At 37.3% G+C, this 19,459-nt stretch overlaps 2 protein-coding genes across 4 annotated transcripts; one reads left to right on the top strand and one right to left on the bottom strand.

Annotated features, from left to right (window-relative positions):
- The first annotated feature begins 78 nt into the window (after positions 1-78).
- On the top strand, positions 79-6,219 carry Golgin104 (Golgin 104). 2 transcript variants are annotated; one of them, XM_071699126.1, is made up of 9 exons: positions 79-213; positions 874-2,584; positions 2,932-3,202; positions 3,509-3,912; positions 4,206-4,741; positions 4,820-5,079; positions 5,198-5,221; positions 5,355-5,504; positions 5,841-6,219. In XM_071699126.1, the coding sequence occupies exons 1-9, from the start codon at positions 111-113 to the stop codon at positions 5,919-5,921; spliced, it is 3,540 nt and encodes a 1,179-aa protein (XP_071555227.1). In that variant the 5' UTR covers positions 79-110; the 3' UTR covers positions 5,922-6,219. The 2 variants fall into 2 exon arrangements, with proteins under 2 accessions (XP_071555227.1, XP_071555228.1); XM_071699127.1 differs by lacking the exon at positions 5,198-5,221.
- Positions 6,220-6,434: 215 nt separating this feature from the next.
- On the bottom strand, positions 6,435-18,999 carry Adar (adenosine deaminase acting on RNA). 2 transcript variants are annotated; one of them, XM_071699134.1, is made up of 8 exons: positions 18,402-18,999; positions 15,264-15,337; positions 13,975-14,038; positions 12,877-13,686; positions 12,401-12,786; positions 11,974-12,268; positions 11,702-11,892; positions 6,435-11,563 (listed from the first exon to the last, which is right to left on the bottom strand). In XM_071699134.1, exons 1-8 carry the CDS (start codon positions 18,730-18,732, stop codon positions 11,465-11,467), a joined length of 2,250 nt encoding a protein of 749 aa, XP_071555235.1. In that variant the 5' UTR covers positions 18,733-18,999; the 3' UTR covers positions 6,435-11,464. The 2 variants fall into 2 exon arrangements, with proteins under 2 accessions (XP_071555235.1, XP_071555236.1); XM_071699135.1 differs by lacking the exon at positions 18,402-18,999 and adding an exon at positions 15,435-15,963.
- Positions 19,000-19,459: the final 460 nt, after the last annotated feature.

Below are 19,459 nucleotides of genomic sequence, written 5' to 3'. Positions count from 1 at the left end.
TGCCGGGGCTCGGCAGGCCCGCGCGAACATTCGCGAACACGACCAAGTCGTGACTCGCGAGACACGGCTGGACCTAACAGCACCTAACAGACGTACGTGCTTCGATCGGCATGGGCGAGAGTCTGGAGCCTTTTGGGGACGAGACGGATTTCGCCGCCGTGGAACACGACCGGGTCGACTCACCCACGAGGCACGACGTCCGTCTGCTCGAAGGTACAAATCCAAGCCCGAGGAACGGGGAGACGTCCCGTTTCGGCGGTGCATATGTGCGTCGCGAGTTGCACAGCTGTGTTGGAAGCCAGTATACATTCCAGATAAATGTCAACGGTGAAAGAATGTATTCCTTAAGATGAAACGTACAAGCAACGCTGTTTCTGTAATTCTTCAATCTCCAATGTTACTTTCAGTGTTATTTTTTCGAGGAGAAGCCAAGTGGTTCCTTGTCGCAGTATATTAAGTATATTGACTTGTGTGGGATGTCAAAAGAAAAAGATATATGTTATTTTTAATCCTGTCAAGTTTCTAGAAACGTGATTGTCGTAATTAGTTATAAAACACTGTATAATATAAAGACCAAAAATAAGACTAAAAATAGATATATGATATTTTCTTCTTTAAAAGCATAATCGAGATTGATGTATCAACGGTATTGATTTTTTTTATGAAATTTGTTTGTGTATAATGAGCAATAATTTAAAAAATAATCAGTTCCCTGGCGTTTTATACAGTAAATTAATGTAAAGTTCTAACACGGGATTAGATTGTGGACGGCACGTACCCCTTACACGAGTTTAGTCTATTAGCTTATTTGATGCCTTCTAAGTAGTTATTAATTTTTGAAGAAAATGATGACAATATATATTTTTGCACCAGGAATGACAATGCAGGATAATATTTCGCAAGTTCGAAGTGGCCGTTGTGGGAGCAACATGTTTGAAAGCAAAAGCGACTCGGCGTTATCAAGGAGGAATGGTAGGGAGATAAGATCAAATTGTTCGACGGACAACATAAGCCTACCCATCACTTTCGAGGAGGATAAGTCTGTCGCTGACGTTCCCAATACAAAACTTCAAGCTTGCCAGTTGTCCAGTAGCGAGAGTCGCCTTTCGTACGACGATGAATCTCTTCGCCATTCACATTCCCACTGCACGAGTGCTTCGTTACCTGCGATAGCATCTTTGGATTCATACTTAGTTAGCAATCAAGTTAACACGTTTGAAAAGAATGTACTTACACGGAGAAATGTAGCGACAGCTTGCACCGACGAAGAAGAGACATTGTTCAATCGTTTGAACGAGATGAAAAATCCTTTATCTGATTCACAATATTCCATAAATGAAAAGACTGTTAAAGCGTGTCAGAGTGATCGAATGGAAGATGAATACGAGAAAAATTACCTTAAAGAACGGACTGCAGAAGGTGACGTATCCGAAACGAAACAATTTTGCGAAGAAACGATAGATTCACGATTACGGGTAAACGATAACGAGACTGCGAATGAGCGAAATCAAACCGAGGTAGATGTGTGCGAGAAAAATGGACCGAGTTTAACTCCGACACTAAGTATTAATGCGCGAGGTTCAATATCTCGGCCAACGTTAGCCGATGATAGTAAACTCGTAAAAATGTCTCTCCTGACGAATCCAATGAACATAATGCAGTCGAACGTGCAGCTTTTAAACAAGAGCCGTAACTTTTTGAATTTCATTACGGAAAAGTCGACGAACATCATGGAAAAGGCTTTACTACCGCAGAATTTGGCGTTGAAGTACAATCACATTTCGAAATCTATCGAAATCGATGCCGCGGGATTTTGTACCAATAACGGATATCCTTCGACTAACGTAACGTCTAGATTAGATACAAATTCAGCGTCAAGTCGGACTAATACGACGGATTGTACGGTAAAACAAAATCACGACAAGAGCGAGGATAACTTGGATAGCGTGATGAAAAACGAGAAAGAGGCAAATCCATTTGCTTGTACGCAAGAAAACAAAACGTACGATGTTTCTGAAGAACAGCTGTTATATAATAATCTTGAGAATGAAATATCAGACGAGAAAAAGTATCACGTACTTAAAAACAATGATAGATTAGATTGTGACATGATCGATGAACGAGTAAAACGCGACGTGTCGTCGGCAGAGGCGGATGCAAATAAAAGTTTTCTGCAGACGGACGAGTTGTATGATGACCCGTATAAGGAAGACTCGTCTGATTTTAATGCATTGGCAGATTCAAATATTCTAAAATACGGCTCTTTAGAACATCCTTTATATCTTGCCTTATTAAAGGATTATACCAGTTTAAAATTCGAGCATTCGAAACTGAAGAAAATGGAATATTTAAAGAAGTTAAATCGTTCGAATAGCTCGCTTCGAGAAACCGAGACGAGTACGGACGCGCTTACCTTACAAGTGGAGAATTTGGAGAAAATTGTCAATAAATTAACGGCCGACTTGAGCACATCGCTGGACACGCAAGAAGCTCTGAAGAAGGAATGTGCCGCGGTTAATAAGGAGAAGGAAGACATGGTCATGAGATATGTAACCAGCGAGAAACAACTGATTGATACACAAAGGTATTTGTAAAAAGAATAATTTAGCTTTGATACTTTTCAGGCAGGATCGACAAAGGTTGTAAAATCTAGTATTGAGACAAAGGAATAATTTTAAAACGCCATATGTATCTCAAACTAATTAATAAAAGAAAAGAGAAAGTGTCTTCAAGACATTCCCGTACTTTTGTATGTTGTTACTTTTGTCGGTCGTGCCTGAAAAAGATTTAGAGCACGGAAACCGGAGATCGGGCGTATTATAAGCGGCCAATTACTGACCAGCTGTTATCCCGTGATAAACCAATATTTAATTAAATATTAAATTACACCTACAATTGCTTTGTTTAATTCTCGATGTATGCGACACACAGAGTGAGGGATTCCACGGAACGTAAGGTTAAGGAACTTCTAAAGGATCAGGAATTACTGCAAGGCAAGTTGCGCCAAGCACAGGGCGAGCGCACAAGAATATGTAACATTTTGGACGGAAAATGTCGTGAAGTAACCGATCTTCAAAAGGAGATAGAGAATTTGAAAGAGGATGTTAAATTGAAAGAGATTAAACTAAAGTGGACGCAAACTAAGCTTAAAACCGAAATGGAGTCGCAGAAGGATACTCAACAGAAATTGGATAAAGCTTTGGTAAAATAAAATACGATACAATTTTATTTCTTACATAGTTTAAATCGTGCGAAAAGTAGTTCGAAAATTGTGTTTTGGATTTAACAGAAGAGATACATATTTTTTTTATTACCTTTTGATTGCTATATGCGGGTTGTTAATTATTTACGACTACTTTTAGCATGGGATAAATTTTCTTAAAAGTTATCCAATCTCATTATATCACGTGATTATTGGCGATCTTAGTAATTGCCCCAACATTTCATTGCTAATCACCGTTAAAGAAATTCAAGTGGAATATCAATATTATTTAAATGTATGTTGCAGATGAAAATAAATGATATGAAAGAAGAGTGCGAGCAGATACGCCGCGAGACGCAAGAATCATTTCGTAAATTTCAGCAATCTGAAGAGAATAAAGCTGTGACGTTGGACCAACAGCTGAAAGAGCATCAGGCACGTTTGATCTTGGAAAGACACGTTACAGAAGATAAAGAAACACTGAGGCTTCAATTGCAAAAGGAGCTAGAAGCACTCAAATCTAAGCAGCAAAACTTAATTGAAGAAAATAAGAAGCTTAGCCTAAAAGTACGAGAGTATGAGAAAGTTCGATTAAATAATGAAAATGATTTGAGTGATTTAAGGATCGTTGCGGATCAACGTCAGCAACGAATAACCGAATTATTAAACCAAGTCTCCCAATTAGAAACGTTAAAACTTCAATTGCAACAGTACGTATACTATAGTTTCAATATTATATTTTATAAATAAAAATATTTATAATATTATATATTATAAAGATATAAAAAATAACTTAGCAAGTCGTATACATAAAAAATGATAATTGGATTATTAATAACACAAGTCTTTCAAGCTGTCTATCATCTACAGATTCTTGGACAAATTTTGAGTTTAAAATTTGTTTAATTACTATATTTTCATAACTTTGAAGATTTTATAATGTTAAATTTTAACCCTATTTAATGATTATTTTAATTACTAAATAATCGTTTTGTTTTTACAGTAAAGAAGAATACATAGTGTCAACCGAAGAAAAATTACTGCAATTACAATCGAGCAACGAGGAATTGCTATCCGATATGCAGGCCTGCCGACAGAAGGAAGCGAATATGTTAGACTTTACGCAAAAATTAACAGACACGAACGTACGTCTTCAATCGGAGTTCATCGCGATTCAAACAAAGACGAATCATCTCGAGTCCGAACAAGGTCCACTACGTGAATGCATCAACGAATTGACCGGTAGAATCAAAACTTTAGAAGAAGATTTGATGCAAGAACGGAAAAAACGGAGAGAGGAGTGTGAGATTCTGGCTAAGCATGTCGCCGAACAAACTCAACTCGCGCAGAACTTTGCCCAGAAGTTGGAGGACAGTCAGGGTGAAAATGCAGTATTAAAGAGGAAGCATCAGGCTTCCATAAAAGAACTGACACGGGAATTGCAACAATGTCGTAAAAAATTAGAAACGTTTGAAGTCACATCTCCCAGTAATTCATTGGATAATGCATCCAGGACTGGATCTAATACTTCCTTAGCAGGTTTGATATCGATAGATTCGATACCACATTGATGGAGTTATTATAAATTCATATCACAATGTGTATGTTTTCTTTTAGGTGATACATCGAACGGTGCCTTATCAGATAACAACGGTAGTGATCACATTAATTCCATAGATCTTAATAAACAAGTACTAATGGATCGCATCATCAAACTCCAAAATATAAATGTAAAAAGGGCTGAAAAGTTGGATTTTTTAAAAGGACATACACAAATATTACTCGAAGATATACAGAAGAAAGAAAAAATAATACAAAATTACATTTTACATCAGAACTTTGGAGCTTTAACTTGTAACGAAAGAGATAAATGCAAGGTATATATAAAAGTACTTTTTTAGTTAATTATATTTTATCTTATTATATATAGAATAGAGTAGAATAGAGATGTGATAAAACTAATTTGTTCAATTCGCTTTATTTACTATATCCAAGCATATCAAAAGCAGAAGAGATACAGTAAGTGTCAGGAAACAGATTCTCTAAATAATGTTAAGAAGCATTGTCAAACAAAGTTATTAGTTAATGTATACATGTATGTGTTATATTTGTTTATTTATATATATTCTAAATAAAATATACAAACTTGCAGGCAGAATTGGCACGACGTGGAGGTATAATGGCATCCGTTTACAATCATCGAGTTTCGGATGAAAATATGACTCTAGAACTTTCTTTAGAAATAAACCAAAAGTTGCAAGCGGTTCTTGAAGATGCGTTACTAAAAAACATCACCTTAAAGGTAAATATATTAAATAAAAACTATAGTAATAACGAAATAATTTAAAAATATGATATCAAACAATGTGTATCTGAGCTGTTGCATATTGAAACGAGCAATTTTTGGAGTAGTAAACCTCTATAAGACATTTCTTACCTCTCGGAATTATATCTTACAATTTCTTGTACTGTGATGTTTTAATCTGATTAAAACCAAGGGAATTATTTTTTTTGTTTAAAAAAATAATTATTTTATTAATTAATCAGTGTCATTTATTATTTTAGAATATTTTAGATAACGTTACTGAAATTTTACAATTTCATCATTGCTTAAAATAATATTTTGTTATTTTTACAGGACAATATTGATACATTAGGTAAAGAGATAGCAAAACTCCATCTAAAAATGGAGCATCAACAAAAACAAATTGACAATTAATAAATAACTAGTTATTACATGTATAAGTATGTATATATACTCACACATATATAAATTATAAATATATATGTACATTACAATTATTTTATTTTAAATTGCATTTAAAAATATTTGTACTTATGTAAATTTATTTATTATATCTAATTGAATGCATGTTTATATGCTATATATATACACGCGCGTATATATCGCAAGCGGAAACATATTTCTTATATATGTTTCAATGCTTCGAAATAGATTCAAAGAAATAAAATCATGTTTACGTCATAATATGTATTATAAAGTTGTTTAAAGAATATGACATGTGTTTTATTTAGTCGAAACTAGAATAGATTCCTTGTGTAAACGCTATAAGAAGGAAAGAACAATTATAAATATCACATAAAAAATCTACGTTACCGTTATTAAATTTGCTCTTAGTACTGCCTTAAAAATTAGAAGAATCGATGACTGGGAGTAAATCATTACTTTAAGAAAGAGGTATGGAAGCAAGTAATGGCACAACACTACGAATCTGGTAAATAAAAATTTATTTTGTAAGTTCAACTAGATTGTTTTTATTGTTTTTAACTTCTAAAATACTTATATCTAGAGGCACTAGTCAAGCTTAAAACCTAACCGACTACAAATTCATATTACACTCGACAGTTATAATACTTGATTTATGCTCAGGATCTTGACCATAGTACATGCTTGAGCGTATAATGAAGGATCGTAATCGAAGTAAAATTGACTAAATCTAGTGATTAATATTCCTAAAACTTACTTCGAGTGGTTTACTTTGGGACTTTTTTTTTTGTTCTTTCGAGGATGAACTATTATTACTGTGATGTACTATCATACTGTACTATACCGTATCATACTGCACGGTGCGATAATAAAATGTAATTATATACGTAAGATATTCGCAAACTCACGTTATGTGATGGAAGAAGAGATCAAAGAAAATTACCAATACCTAGTCTCTCTTACTCTCTAATAAGATTATCATTACTCAATAAGGTATACTATAAAATTGGACTCGATCTTCGTATTGCGCATTTAACGATAAAATATCATCATTTGTCTTCCAATATCTAAAAATTGTCTATCTAATAGTTAAAATCACCTCTCGTTCTTCTTTTCAAATATAATCGACGATGTCATCATTAAACCACTACAAATATTAATACTGACAACTAATAATAGTAACGCCGAGTTTAATGCTTATGTTACTTCGAGTGTCATACGTGATAGAGAGAATTGCTATAGAACAATAGATTACTGCCTGTTTTATGTCACATACGATTTCCTTATAGAATATTGCAGTGTTCTTGAACTTTAAATCACGCTTAATTTGTAAATACATTTCTCTGTGCAAACGATAACTTACGAGTGAGATTTTTAAATCTTTCCAACAAGTCGTGTGACTATAATACATTTTTTTTACATTTTCCTATCCTTTTGTTCTAAATAAGCGTCATTTTAGATACACATGTAAAAAAAATTGCATACTTTCCTATTTCTTTTTTGTTTACTTATGTGCAATCTTTTTTAAGAAAACGATTATTTTCGCTAGTTTTAAATATGTACTTCCAAAGCCCAAACCTATTTATACTCTTGAATCTTTTGTAATTATTTGCATACTGCTGAGATTAAAAATCTTTATAGATTGTTTCACTATTGATTAATGAAATATCCAACTAATAACTATAGCATTGGAAAGCATTGGAAAACATAATAAATTGGATGATAAACAAACTGTTACCGCAAGATCCATTTCCGACAAATGTCTCTTCGCACTTTCCGTTGAACAAGGCGCAAGGAAGTAGAGAATGAAAGAATAATCGTTCAAATATCTCGTGAATACATTTTCAATTGAATAATAAATTAAGACAAACAATTCTTACAGTGCGAACAATTATCTTGTAAGTTATGTCAGACAGTAATCTCGATATTTCGGATAGAAGATAATTAGAATGGACTTTATATAAACTTTGTAACGTAATTGCAGCGCATTTACAGTAAGCGGCAAGTTATAATTGTACGAATGATACATATATGGCAAGGGAAGGCATCATATTGTCCGCGGATGTTTCAATACGTGTTTATATTATGTTACAATATTATATAGTTGTCTTTTCATACACGGACTATCCTCCAGTATACATAGAGATGTACACACACACATATATATATATATATATATATACACACGTATATATCATGTTACATACATATGTGCACATATCTGTACATAATATATATTTTTCGAAAAAAAAAAAAAATATAAGTTATGGGATATTCTGTATATATGGAGAACCAATAGAGACGTAATATTGGTGAGCATACCATTGAAACATCCTCTCTATAGACAATACGACACTTATTCGCGCGACATAGCGCATATTATATATAATCCTTTCCGCCGTCACTATTGAAAACCTGACTATGTCATCCTCTCGACGAAACATACTTATTACAAAACGAGAAGACAAAGCAAAATTCGTTGAGCTGTTGGTGCGTATTGCGCTTGGCACAAATACACGACTGGTATCACAAATTGACTGCAACGTACGCGAGCCAAACACTTCGTCGCCGCACGCAATCTGTTTTACGGGAACGAGAAGCAGCACGCGAAACAGGAGCGATAAGTGGAATGCATCTCGCGTTTAGAATAAACAAATGAGCTGCTCCTCGGACGCAACGTTTTAAATGCTCCGATAATCTAAATGTGAGTAATTCTGAATGTAAGTATATTAGCTCGTTGAGCATTAGCTGAAAAACGTAAGACGTAAGAAAAATAGGCGTTACGGTTCAACGGTCACTGTAAAATCGATTGCGTGCGACATACGCTTAAACTAAAGGTTCTTGTTTCCTTCGCTAATACGAAACTTTCCTTACGAGAATAATACCTATCCGAAATAATATCTTAATATTTTGCTAACGCGATTACCTACATATAACACTAAAATTAAAGGTTTTTGGTTTATTCTTGCATTCCGCTAAACCATATTAAATAAGTTCTCTATGCAAAACTGGACCAACGCGGGCAGTGTGTCACTACGGCAGAATTGCATTGATAATACTGGCACAGTGAGGCAATGACCTTAGGATTCTCTCTAAATGACTAAGAGTAGTTATATTAACATATTTATTTGGAAAACTATGTAATCATTCACGTCGCATAATTATTATCCTGTTCATCCTATATCATCAATCACTTCCACTTAATTCCTATACACGTATATTTAAATACGTATTGAAAGTAATAACCAATCACTATATTGAACTGACAATTGCAGATTTAACATGCATATATATAAGTCCTAGTTTATATCAGATAAAATTCTGTCATAGCATAAAAAAAGTGCGTGTGCTCTAAAATAATGTTTTATTATTCATTGCCTTGTTTTCCGTCTAGCATTTCATGCTGCTTTCTGCGTGAGATCAATTTTCGTGATTTTATACCTTGCTGCTCGCGAAGAATATAGCACAGTGAGTGTGGTAAAGCGTCGTACGTTATTTTAAAGTATATTTTATAATCATTTCAATATGTCATAACAAACTTTCGTTTTACTTTCCTGAAATGGAAAATACAACTAGACGACGAGAAACAGATTACTATGCAGCTTGCTACAACACTGGGATTTGAAAATTTTATTAAAATAGTTTATAGTCAAAATAAACTTCCAATAACAAACCAACAAATAGCGCAGTGTATACAAAATGTAAAGGAAGTTATAAATGATAGAGAAAGAAATGTGTAAATATGTTACGAAAGAGAAACAAAGCAAATTAGCAAAAAAATGGGAAACATATAAATGATAATTCTATATCATTTATAACTTCTTTTACATTTTGTGTACACTGCGATATTTGTTACAGAGAAAAAAGCATACTCCCTCGTCTTCGCCAACCGAAGGTTGGCAGCAGCCGGGAGAAAAAGAATATTCATGATTTGAAAATATCTTTAGCATGCACACTTTCAACGTGGAAATCTTGAAATAAGATTATATTATTGCGTTAAAAACGAAGAAAAAATGTTGAAATAAAAAGCTGAAATTCTTATAAGAAGATTAGTGATCTTGCTCGAGCCTTTTATAAATGCGATAAATGCGAAGGATGATTAAGTTTTGTTGCACCGTTTTCGATCATGCACCTTTTTTTAAAATAAACTTTGATCAAAATTTATCATAACATAAACTAGGATTATCCAGACTTTGCAATGAAACATGAATATTCGTTACGATCCTAATATTAAAATACATGTGATGCGTTTTGTAATTTGCTATTGAATATTTCTGCCTAATATCTAAACAATAATCTCTGCTGCAAAACATATCGGAAAGTAATGATTAAAATTACATCTCTTCTGAATTTACAGCAAAAATTACATTTCCCAATTCCAGCAAGAATAAAGAATAAAAGAGAATAAATTGCTGCCATAAATGGAAAATTGCAATTAATATGCAAACATTTATGAGAAATTCTGCCCCGCCTTTTTCGCTGAACTTTGCAACGATTACTTTTAACGATTAAGACCCATTTGTCAGATCTGAATCCAATCACAGCCGTTGAGGATGCAAAGTGCAACTTAATTCGTTGCTACGATATCTAATGACCTACAAAAAGATCCCAGATAGCATTTCGTTAACTCATGAATAATAAAGTTCTGAGTCTCGGATACTTCGAGATAGAAATACGCAAGATCGTGATCGACGCCGCTATAAAACTTGCATGCACACTTACGCAAGGATATGTTCATTGTGTATGATACATGATGTTCGTGTCACGCGTGCGTATTATATGCATTACATCAAGCGATAGATCATAATTTTGTTGGAAAAAAAAATGCGATTACCTGTTAAATTTGCGTATCTCTGACGTAGAATGTTATCTGGGGATGTCGTAGGTGCAATGCATTCATATATAAGACACTAATGTTGCCTCTTAAAACTATTTTGAACTCAAATCCATTAGATTTAAAATCGTAATTAATTAGCCTTATAGCTTATGCGCAAATATATAATGCAAATAGGTAAACAAAAGTAAAATATAGGAATGTCGATAACACATGACAAGATTGTTTTGCACAAGAAAAAGATTATTTGTACAAACTCAAATATATCCTCTAGGTGTTTCGTATAATGCAGCAAAATTTAGAAAGATTTCTGGTGAAATTAGAAAAGTGATGAGAAGCAATACGTTACGAGTCACGTTAATACTAAGAAATCCTGCATAGATATGTGCTGAATCGATTTTTTTTGTCAACAATTATTGCTATTAACAAGTCAAAATGATAGAAGCTCCAAGTTTTGATGTGAATCTTCCTATCGACTACAACGAAATTACTAATAATTATCAATAATTCGTAATACACTCTGAACACCATAAATATATCGAGATCATAGGGCGCAAGATCCTACGATTTATGCTTTACTGATACCAAATTCTGCCATATCATGACACGCCGAACGAGCGATCTATTTTGCACTAGGAACTACGTATTCGATCATTGGACTTTTTGCGTTTTTTATCTTGTTTTTATTACTCTGATTTAGTCAGATATCGATGTCGAACGTGTCTTGCTCACACGGCTTTTTCACCCAATTTCCAAGCTGTGCTTTCACGAAAGCATCCTTCAATTGACGCTTGGCAAGCTGCCCAAGAAAAAAAAGAGACGAGATATGCTATATAATGGTATTTAACGAAATATATCGAACAATAACCAATATCTTACACACATATTACATATATATATATATATTTGTTATTATTCAAGAGATGCAATTACTTACCGAATAATCTTGTACTGAAAATTTTGCCTCGTTGTACTGGCGACAGCTGTCCTTGTCAATATCGTTTATAGTTGGAAGTTTAAGTAAGAGATTAAAGAACCGCCTGAAAAATGCTTGTTTAGATATCCTAGAAGGTTTCCCCAGTTCATCTTTGCCAGTTGTGCAATTTATAACTTCGGCTTCGGTTTGTCCTAATATGTAATAAGAAAAGAAAAATTTGTTAAACTATCCTGCATATTAGTTTCTGTAAAAGACCAGGAAAGTGTACAAACCGATTGTCCAATTGACGCTATAATTAGGCGCTTTTCCAGGTTGCCTGACCTCAGAAGATGTGATTAGACTCATTAACGGTTTATTAAGTCTATATGGCGGTGGTAAACCCTGAATAGTATGTTCAATGCGACCGCATACCGCTCTATACATATGACTCGGATTCAAGAGACTGCCGAGGACAATGCTGTGGAAGTAAATTGGCTCGATGAAGTGGCTTAGGAGTGCACCCTGCACACCAAGTACGTTCCACCGAGCTATTTTGTCCGAACACGACATCGTCAGCAGTCTTTGACCCTTTAATTCAAGCTTCCAATTAAAATGCCGATAAAAAACAATCGGCGCATTTGTATAAAACTGTACATTTGTATTAAAAGCAGACGCACGTTGAAAAAATGTGCATTTGCCTTTAACACAAATAATACATACCATCATTACACCATCCCAGGTTTGAATACTCTCATTACTCTTTACAGGAATAGTCCCTTCGCCAGATTCTATCTTTGTACGTAATTGACCTCTAGCTCGTCTATTGGGATGCTTGTCTATGTTATCGTTGTCTTCGTGAGGTGAGAAAATTCTCGCATCTCCGCAGGGGGCGGTATTGATATATAAATGAAATTGGATGCCTTGTTTTAACTTGAATCCCTTCTTAGCTGGCTCGAGAATAGATTCGAGGCCTTTCTCTTCAGTGTGCAATTCTAATTGTTTATAAAGATACTCACAGAGACACCGTCGTGCTACTACTTCTGCATGACAATCATTTAGAGCGCCACCAGTTTGGCTCAAATGATCGCCTGAGATGCATTTGGTACCTTTTACAAAAAAAAGACATTTTAGTAGATACTTATTATAGATGTTTTGTCTGAATATAAAATAAAAGGTATAAAATAAATCTGTCTTACCGGTAGTGACACATATCAGTTCTACTTCTTGTCCTTTCGTTATTACAACGCCAGCTAAAACTTTACGTCGTGCGTGTTGCGGTTTGGATTGAATAAGTTCGTGGAATTTCTGGTTAACCATCTTGCCTATTTTGTCGGCTAGCATTTGCGGTAAATTCATTTGCTCTTGAGAAAAATTGACGCGCACAGGAAGTGGTAAACAAAACGAGGAAGTCTGGACATTTCGCAATTTCGCTAAAGCGGCCTTACTCGCCGCGGCTTTCGCCAATTTCTTACTCGGGCCGGTTCCTTCAAACGTCTCGCCATTAATAGTTACAGAGATCGTAAACTTTGCATAACTTTCCCCGGTATCGGATATACAGTTATATACGACGCCTGGATATAATTCGTTAATCAACGCCACTGGACCTTTTTCTAGGATCTTATTAGTATTTTTTGGCTCTTGTGTTAGTGTTTTAAACGCATTGACAAGGTGATTATCACGTTCCGTGACGTCGCTCGTAAAATCTGGCTCAAGAGGCACAACAGGCTGGCAAGTATTGATAGCTTGGTGAACCTCAGGTGTATTTCTAAACTGAACGATGTTCCGTAAAGCAAGTTCAGCAGCCGCATGCTTTGCCATCTTTTTGGTACGCCCTTGCCCTTCATACGACTGTCCGTCAATTTGTACCGCGATCGTGAATATTGGAGCGTGCGTGGGCCCAGTCTGCCCGACCATCTTGTACGTAGCTCCAGTTTTTAGCTCGTTTAATGCGCATACTGCATTTTTTGGTTGTGGATTTTTATGACGTTTTTTCGCGCTGATAATATCTAATTAAATAATAAATTAAAGTTTGTTACTTCTGCGTTATCACATAAATATTAAACATTAGAAAATTCAAGGTTTATATATATATATATATAATCTGTGAAATATATTTTTCTATAAAATTTTCTTATAAAAAAAAAAACGGAATAATAGTAAGTAGAAAAGCGCAAATGCAAGGTGATATTCTAATCCGGAATTATTTCATTATATTAAAATTATTTAATTTAGTTTGTTTTGTTATATTAAAATAACTCAATTTCGGATATTTTGTAACAATGAGATACAATTACCTTCTAGATCTGCCTCTGAGGATCTCTTGAGAATTTGAGACTTTGGTGTATTTCCTTGCCCCATCTGCAAGATAAATTTGATATAACAATCGCCACCATTATACATACCACTAAGGCCCAGTTTCACAAGTGTCGGTTAACTTTTAATCTTAGATTAACTCACTCTTCGTCTCTTTCTAAGGGGGACGTTAGAAGGAGACGAAGAGTGAGTTAATCTAAGATTAAAAGTTAACCGACACTTGTGAAACTGGGCCTAATAAAGCCCGTATCAGACTACGGATTGGGATTGAGATTGGATTGAAATTTAATCAATCAGAACAGAGAAAACTGATCTCAAGTTTAGTAAACTTTGCTCTGATTGGTCTAATTTCAATCCAATCTCAATCCCAATCCGTAGTCTGATACGGGCATAAGCAGATCCATTTTATTTTAAATCTCCGTACTATTATTTTCTGATTTGTTTCACATCAGTACGAGAAATCGGAAGCATAAAAAGAACTTGCAACTTTTTGTCGTTAAAGCTTCCAATATCATTCTAACGTTGTAAAAAATCAATTAATCTGTCACAAGTCACAAAGCGAGCAGATCTGTTTATCATTATCAAGGACACCGAAGAGAGAACTGTCGCTGAATATGATTTTAGAATATTTTTTACTGGTAAGCTGATGAATGTGAAGGTTAATTTAAGAAGCTTGATGTACCACAAGATTGCTAATCAAGAATATTTAGTATTTCGGCTTAAATAACTAGTATTCTTTCCTCGATTCAATGATTCTCAGGCACGTGTACGTACCTTTTCAAGTTTAGTTTCATTTGTCCCTTAAATAATCAAGAACAAGCCAACCGAAAAGCGTCTCGAGACACAACGTTCTCTATCTAAAGACACTCTCCGAACAAAGTTCTGTATTAGAGTATTGACAGATTCGAACGAACTTGGTTTGCATTGTTTTAATTATTAAATTAACTGAAACCGTTTCTCGTGAAATTGCATTTTACAAGAAGCGTGCAAACAAAAACGCTATCAGGCGCTCTTGACCTACTACAAGTATCTCACTTCAGATTTATGGGTGGGGGGGAAAAAAATTGTTTGGACAAATGCATTCGAATCGAAGCCCGCAAAAATTTTCAACTCAGCTTTCGTCGCAAATCACTTCGGTCGAATCTGTCAACAGCGAGATGATCTCGCTGAAACGGCGCGAGGTACTCTCTAACAGGTGTTGCAGATAGGTAGGTAGATAGGTAGGTGTACCCCACCAAGTTTCGTAATTATTAAATTCGTGGCGACTTACCTGCGCCGCGTGGCCGCTCGGCAAGCCCTCCGACAATGTACTACCGTTAGCGGGAGTCATGGACGCGCCGCATTCTGAAACGAGAGAAATACGAGGCGTATGAAACACGCGCGGGGCATACCACTGCGTGAGAGCGCATCAGCGGGGAAAATCAATAGAGCCATCTCGTACTTGTCGGACTCGATCGCTGGTTGTTATTCAGCAACGCCAGCCCGTTGGACATGTTGCGCCGCTGACTCGCACCACGGACGAGAACGAGAGACCCCGGTGGAGATGCACACGGGCACGGGCGTCGGGGAGGAGTGTGGGAATCCGTGCGCTGAACACGTGCGACCGCGTGTCGGTGGCGAGTGGCGACTAAGCTTCGGGCTCGGCTACTCTGCCATCCCGAAAATCCGCAGCGCCATTGCCGTTTTTTTTTCGCATAATCGACCTAACCTGATCCCTCGGAGAGGCGGGCAGGTGGCAGGCCTCCAGAGGAGTCGTCCGTGCGTGCTGTCCGCCCTCGAGAAAACCGTCAATCGCTTCGCTTCCGCGTGGAATTAAAGCCCTCCTCGTCTGCTCGTGACGACGAACGTTCGAGACGGAGAACGCGTGTCTGCGAATGCAACTGTGCGCGCGATCACTGCGATCAGTGCGATCCCTTGCGCGGCGCGCTGCTAAGAGCGAAACTCCTAACTCCCCTGACTCCCGCACCTACTCGCTCGCATCACTATCAGTGGCGTTCCTAGGGCGCTGCGAGCGGTGCGGTGCGGTGGTGCCCCTGCGCGCGCGGTCAACTGGTCAACAGGGAGGGGGCTGATAACCGAGAAGGGATGAAGGCATGAAGGAGAGAGACGTGCGAAAGTGACGAGATAAAGAAAGTTTCTTCGAAATGGAACACCTGTCCGTCCGTCTTTGCAAGGTAAAAGAGAAGAGAAGAGAGAAAATAGAGAAACAATGCCGCGGTGTTCAGTCGGGTTTTCCGAGCACGATCGAGTCTCGGAGAACCCGTCTTCGCTTTCGAAAGGGGTGAGGCGGGCGTGCGAAATTGGCAAAGTCATGGTAGAACTTTCCGTTACGGACGAAGTAAAGAAAATTTCTCCCGAAACGGGATAATCCGTCTGTCTTTGCAACACAAAAGAAAGAAATAAGAAAGAAAATAAGAGAGACAATGCCGCTACACATTCGGTCGGGTTTTCCGAGCATGTGTTTCGAAGCATATATCCGTCTCGCTTTCGAAAAGATCGAGGGGAGCGAAATTGAAAAAGTCATCGTGGAACTTTCCACCATGGACAAAGTAAAGAAATTTTTCCGAAATGGAATATTTGTCGCTCTTTGTAAGGTAAAGGTACCAATACCCGGACATGTACCTATATCCGGACACCTTTATTATTTATAAGTATAACGCGAATTAAAATCAAAGATAAAAGTATTTTTTTTTCTTGTAGTTTGAAACTTCAGTTATAATATCCAAACGTTTATTTCCATAAATTTATATTTTTTTAAAGGTATCCAGACACAGGTACGTATCCAGGTATTGGTACATTTCCTACGCTTAAGTGTCCGGGTATTGGTACCTTTACCTTAACGTAAAAGAAAAAAGAAAGAAAGAAAATAAGAGAGACTGGTCGCTGCATTCATGTCGGTCGGGTTTTACGAGCACGTGTTTCGGACCACCCTCACCCGTCTTACTTTCGAAATTGATGACGGGGACGTGGGATATCGATTTCTCGAGAAAGTAAAGAATTAAATTTCTTCGAAACGGAATATCCGTCGCTCTTTAGGTGCGTTCGCGGAGCACGCTATATTAACGCTATCGCGTCGTTCTGTCCTTTATTCTACGTCCAACGAGCGACGAAGATAGAATGATGCAATGGCGTTAACAGCGCGCTCCGCGAACGTGCCTATGCCTAGCAACGTGAAAGAAAAAAAAATGAGAGAGACTGCCGCTGCATTCAGTCGGGTTTTCCGAGCGCGAGTTTCGGAGCACCCGTCTCGCTCTCGAGAGGACCGAGGAGGGCACGCGACGTTGACGAGGTAAAGAGAAATTCATCCGAAACGGAATATTCGTCGCTCTTTGCAACGTAAAAGAAAAAAAAAGAGAATAGAATAGAATAAGATATACCGCCGCTGCGTTCAATCGGCGGTTTATCAAAGGACGAGTTGCGGATCACCCGCCTCGATCGCGTCCCTCGCGCCTCGTGGCGATTCCTCGTCAATTTGTCACGTGCACACGCGCGCATCCAGAAGATTCACACCCGTGTACGAACTGTCTCGAAACTTCTGGTTGAACATGAAGTTCTTTGTTCGAGGACCACGTTGGAACTGGCTTGACCAACGTGCGCGGAGGCGTCGCGCTGCAACGTGGCGTTCAAGATAGGAGAAAGGGGGAGGGTGTGCTTTCGATCTCGTTCGAGTTCACAATGCCGAGCTTATTAATTATTTGAAAATTTTCGTAACGGTTTGACAAGGGCTAAAAAAACGTTTCTTCTATAGTTTCTATACTTTTGAGGTAGCGTCTATTATCCGGAAGGACTTCTGGGACTCTCATGCATTTTTTTTTTTAGTATAACGAACGAATTTTCTTTGTTTTTAACTTACTTTGCTCCTTTCGATTCGTTAATCGCCTTGCCGAGTTGCGAAATGTTAAAAATTAAGAGAGCGTGATGCGAATACTATTACGATTAACGATATCTTAGTTATGTTTTTATAACAATAACAAATGAGCCACTTGCATCTCCACGCGAAAGTTTCAACGAAAATTATCATTGTTACAAAATATCCGAAATTAAGTAATTTTAATACAACAAAACAAACTAAAAAGTAATTTTAATATAATAAAACAATTTCAGATTTAAATTCCAGATCAGAATGTCACATTGCATTTGCACTTTTTTACTTACTATTATTCCGTTTTTTTTTTTTCATAAGAAAATTTGCACTTGTGCTTTTCCATTTTCTATTATTTCTTTTTTTATCTATAACAAAATTTTTTAGTTAAAAAGTTGATGGAAGCCGCTTTTTATTTCTTCTGCTCAGCGTAAACCGAGAAATTTCGATAGCTTTTAATTATCCCCGTTCAGTTGCCTTTCAGATATCGTAAATGTAACGTAGCTAATTAACTTCTGTATGTTACGAAGGAAATTTCTTCCTTACCTTGAAAGTTCTCGTACTTCTTCACTACAGCCTCAACGTATAGGGAGTCGCGCACGCCGCGTCGCACGATCTCGTTGTATCCGATGTAGAGGATGTCCGGATCGTCGGCGAACAGTCCCCGATTGAAGCACTTGACAATCGTCCTGAGGTCCAGGTGATTGATCAGGTAGCGCAGCTTCTGCAGCAGACCCCTTCGCGGGAGGCTGCAGAGTTGGGCACGCCACGTGACATTGCACACGCGGTAGAGGCGCGTCGAGCGTTGCACCGCTATGCGCGTTATCGTGATGACGATTTCATAGAGATCCTGCCGTACAAGTTGTACAGTATTCATCTCACAAACGCGCGAGTCGCGAACGATAATTGCCTCGCGCCCGCGCGCGCGCGCGCGCAGGGTGAAAGGGGGAAACAAAAATCTCAAAACTCTGACTTTACGAACGGAGCGTCTCACTCAACGATACGGTTTGTTTATCTTACATTAATTTAAAAAAAAAGTTACTGCACGCGCGATAACGATAACGGCAAATTGATACGATTCGATATCGCCTACGACGCGCCCGGGATTTGTAAAAAATCACATCAATTTGCCGCTACTGTTACGGACCGCACTCCCCCGACCGACACGTTCACCGTCGCACGCTCATCTACGAGCAATGCTGGTCATGCTGGATCTACCGCGCATGTATGCCGGAGAGGATATACCGATGAGCGATGTAAACACTGATCTATTCCACCTTTATTTCTAAACAGACGCTCGTTTCAATAGCAGCCAGGTACAATTCTCAGGAGTGTTCAAGGAGACTCCGAAGCCACGAGTAAAGCGTACTCTTAAAAGAAACGGTCCTTTTTGAAGATAAGATATTCGACGGTCTTCTTCGATTGCATTCTTAGCGCATTCTGAAAACTAACTGAAAGGTAATAACACGTGCTATAGGTTTTTCGGTTGCCAGGTCCTTGGAGGCTCTCCGGAATGTGAAAGTTATTAGTAAGTCTTACTGCATTCGTCCGTTTAAATTACAGATATGAATGACGCTTCCAGGTATTGGGTAAAAGTACAAAAG

Source organism: Temnothorax nylanderi, unplaced genomic scaffold (genome assembly GCF_030848795.1).
Source record: "Temnothorax nylanderi isolate EJ_2023f unplaced genomic scaffold, tnyl_v1.0 TNYL_tig0017_pilon, whole genome shotgun sequence".
Lineage (NCBI taxonomy): Eukaryota > Metazoa > Arthropoda > Insecta > Hymenoptera > Formicidae > Temnothorax > Temnothorax nylanderi.
The sequence above is the reverse complement of the archived record's forward strand: the minus strand, read 5'-3'. Positions and strand labels throughout refer to the sequence as shown.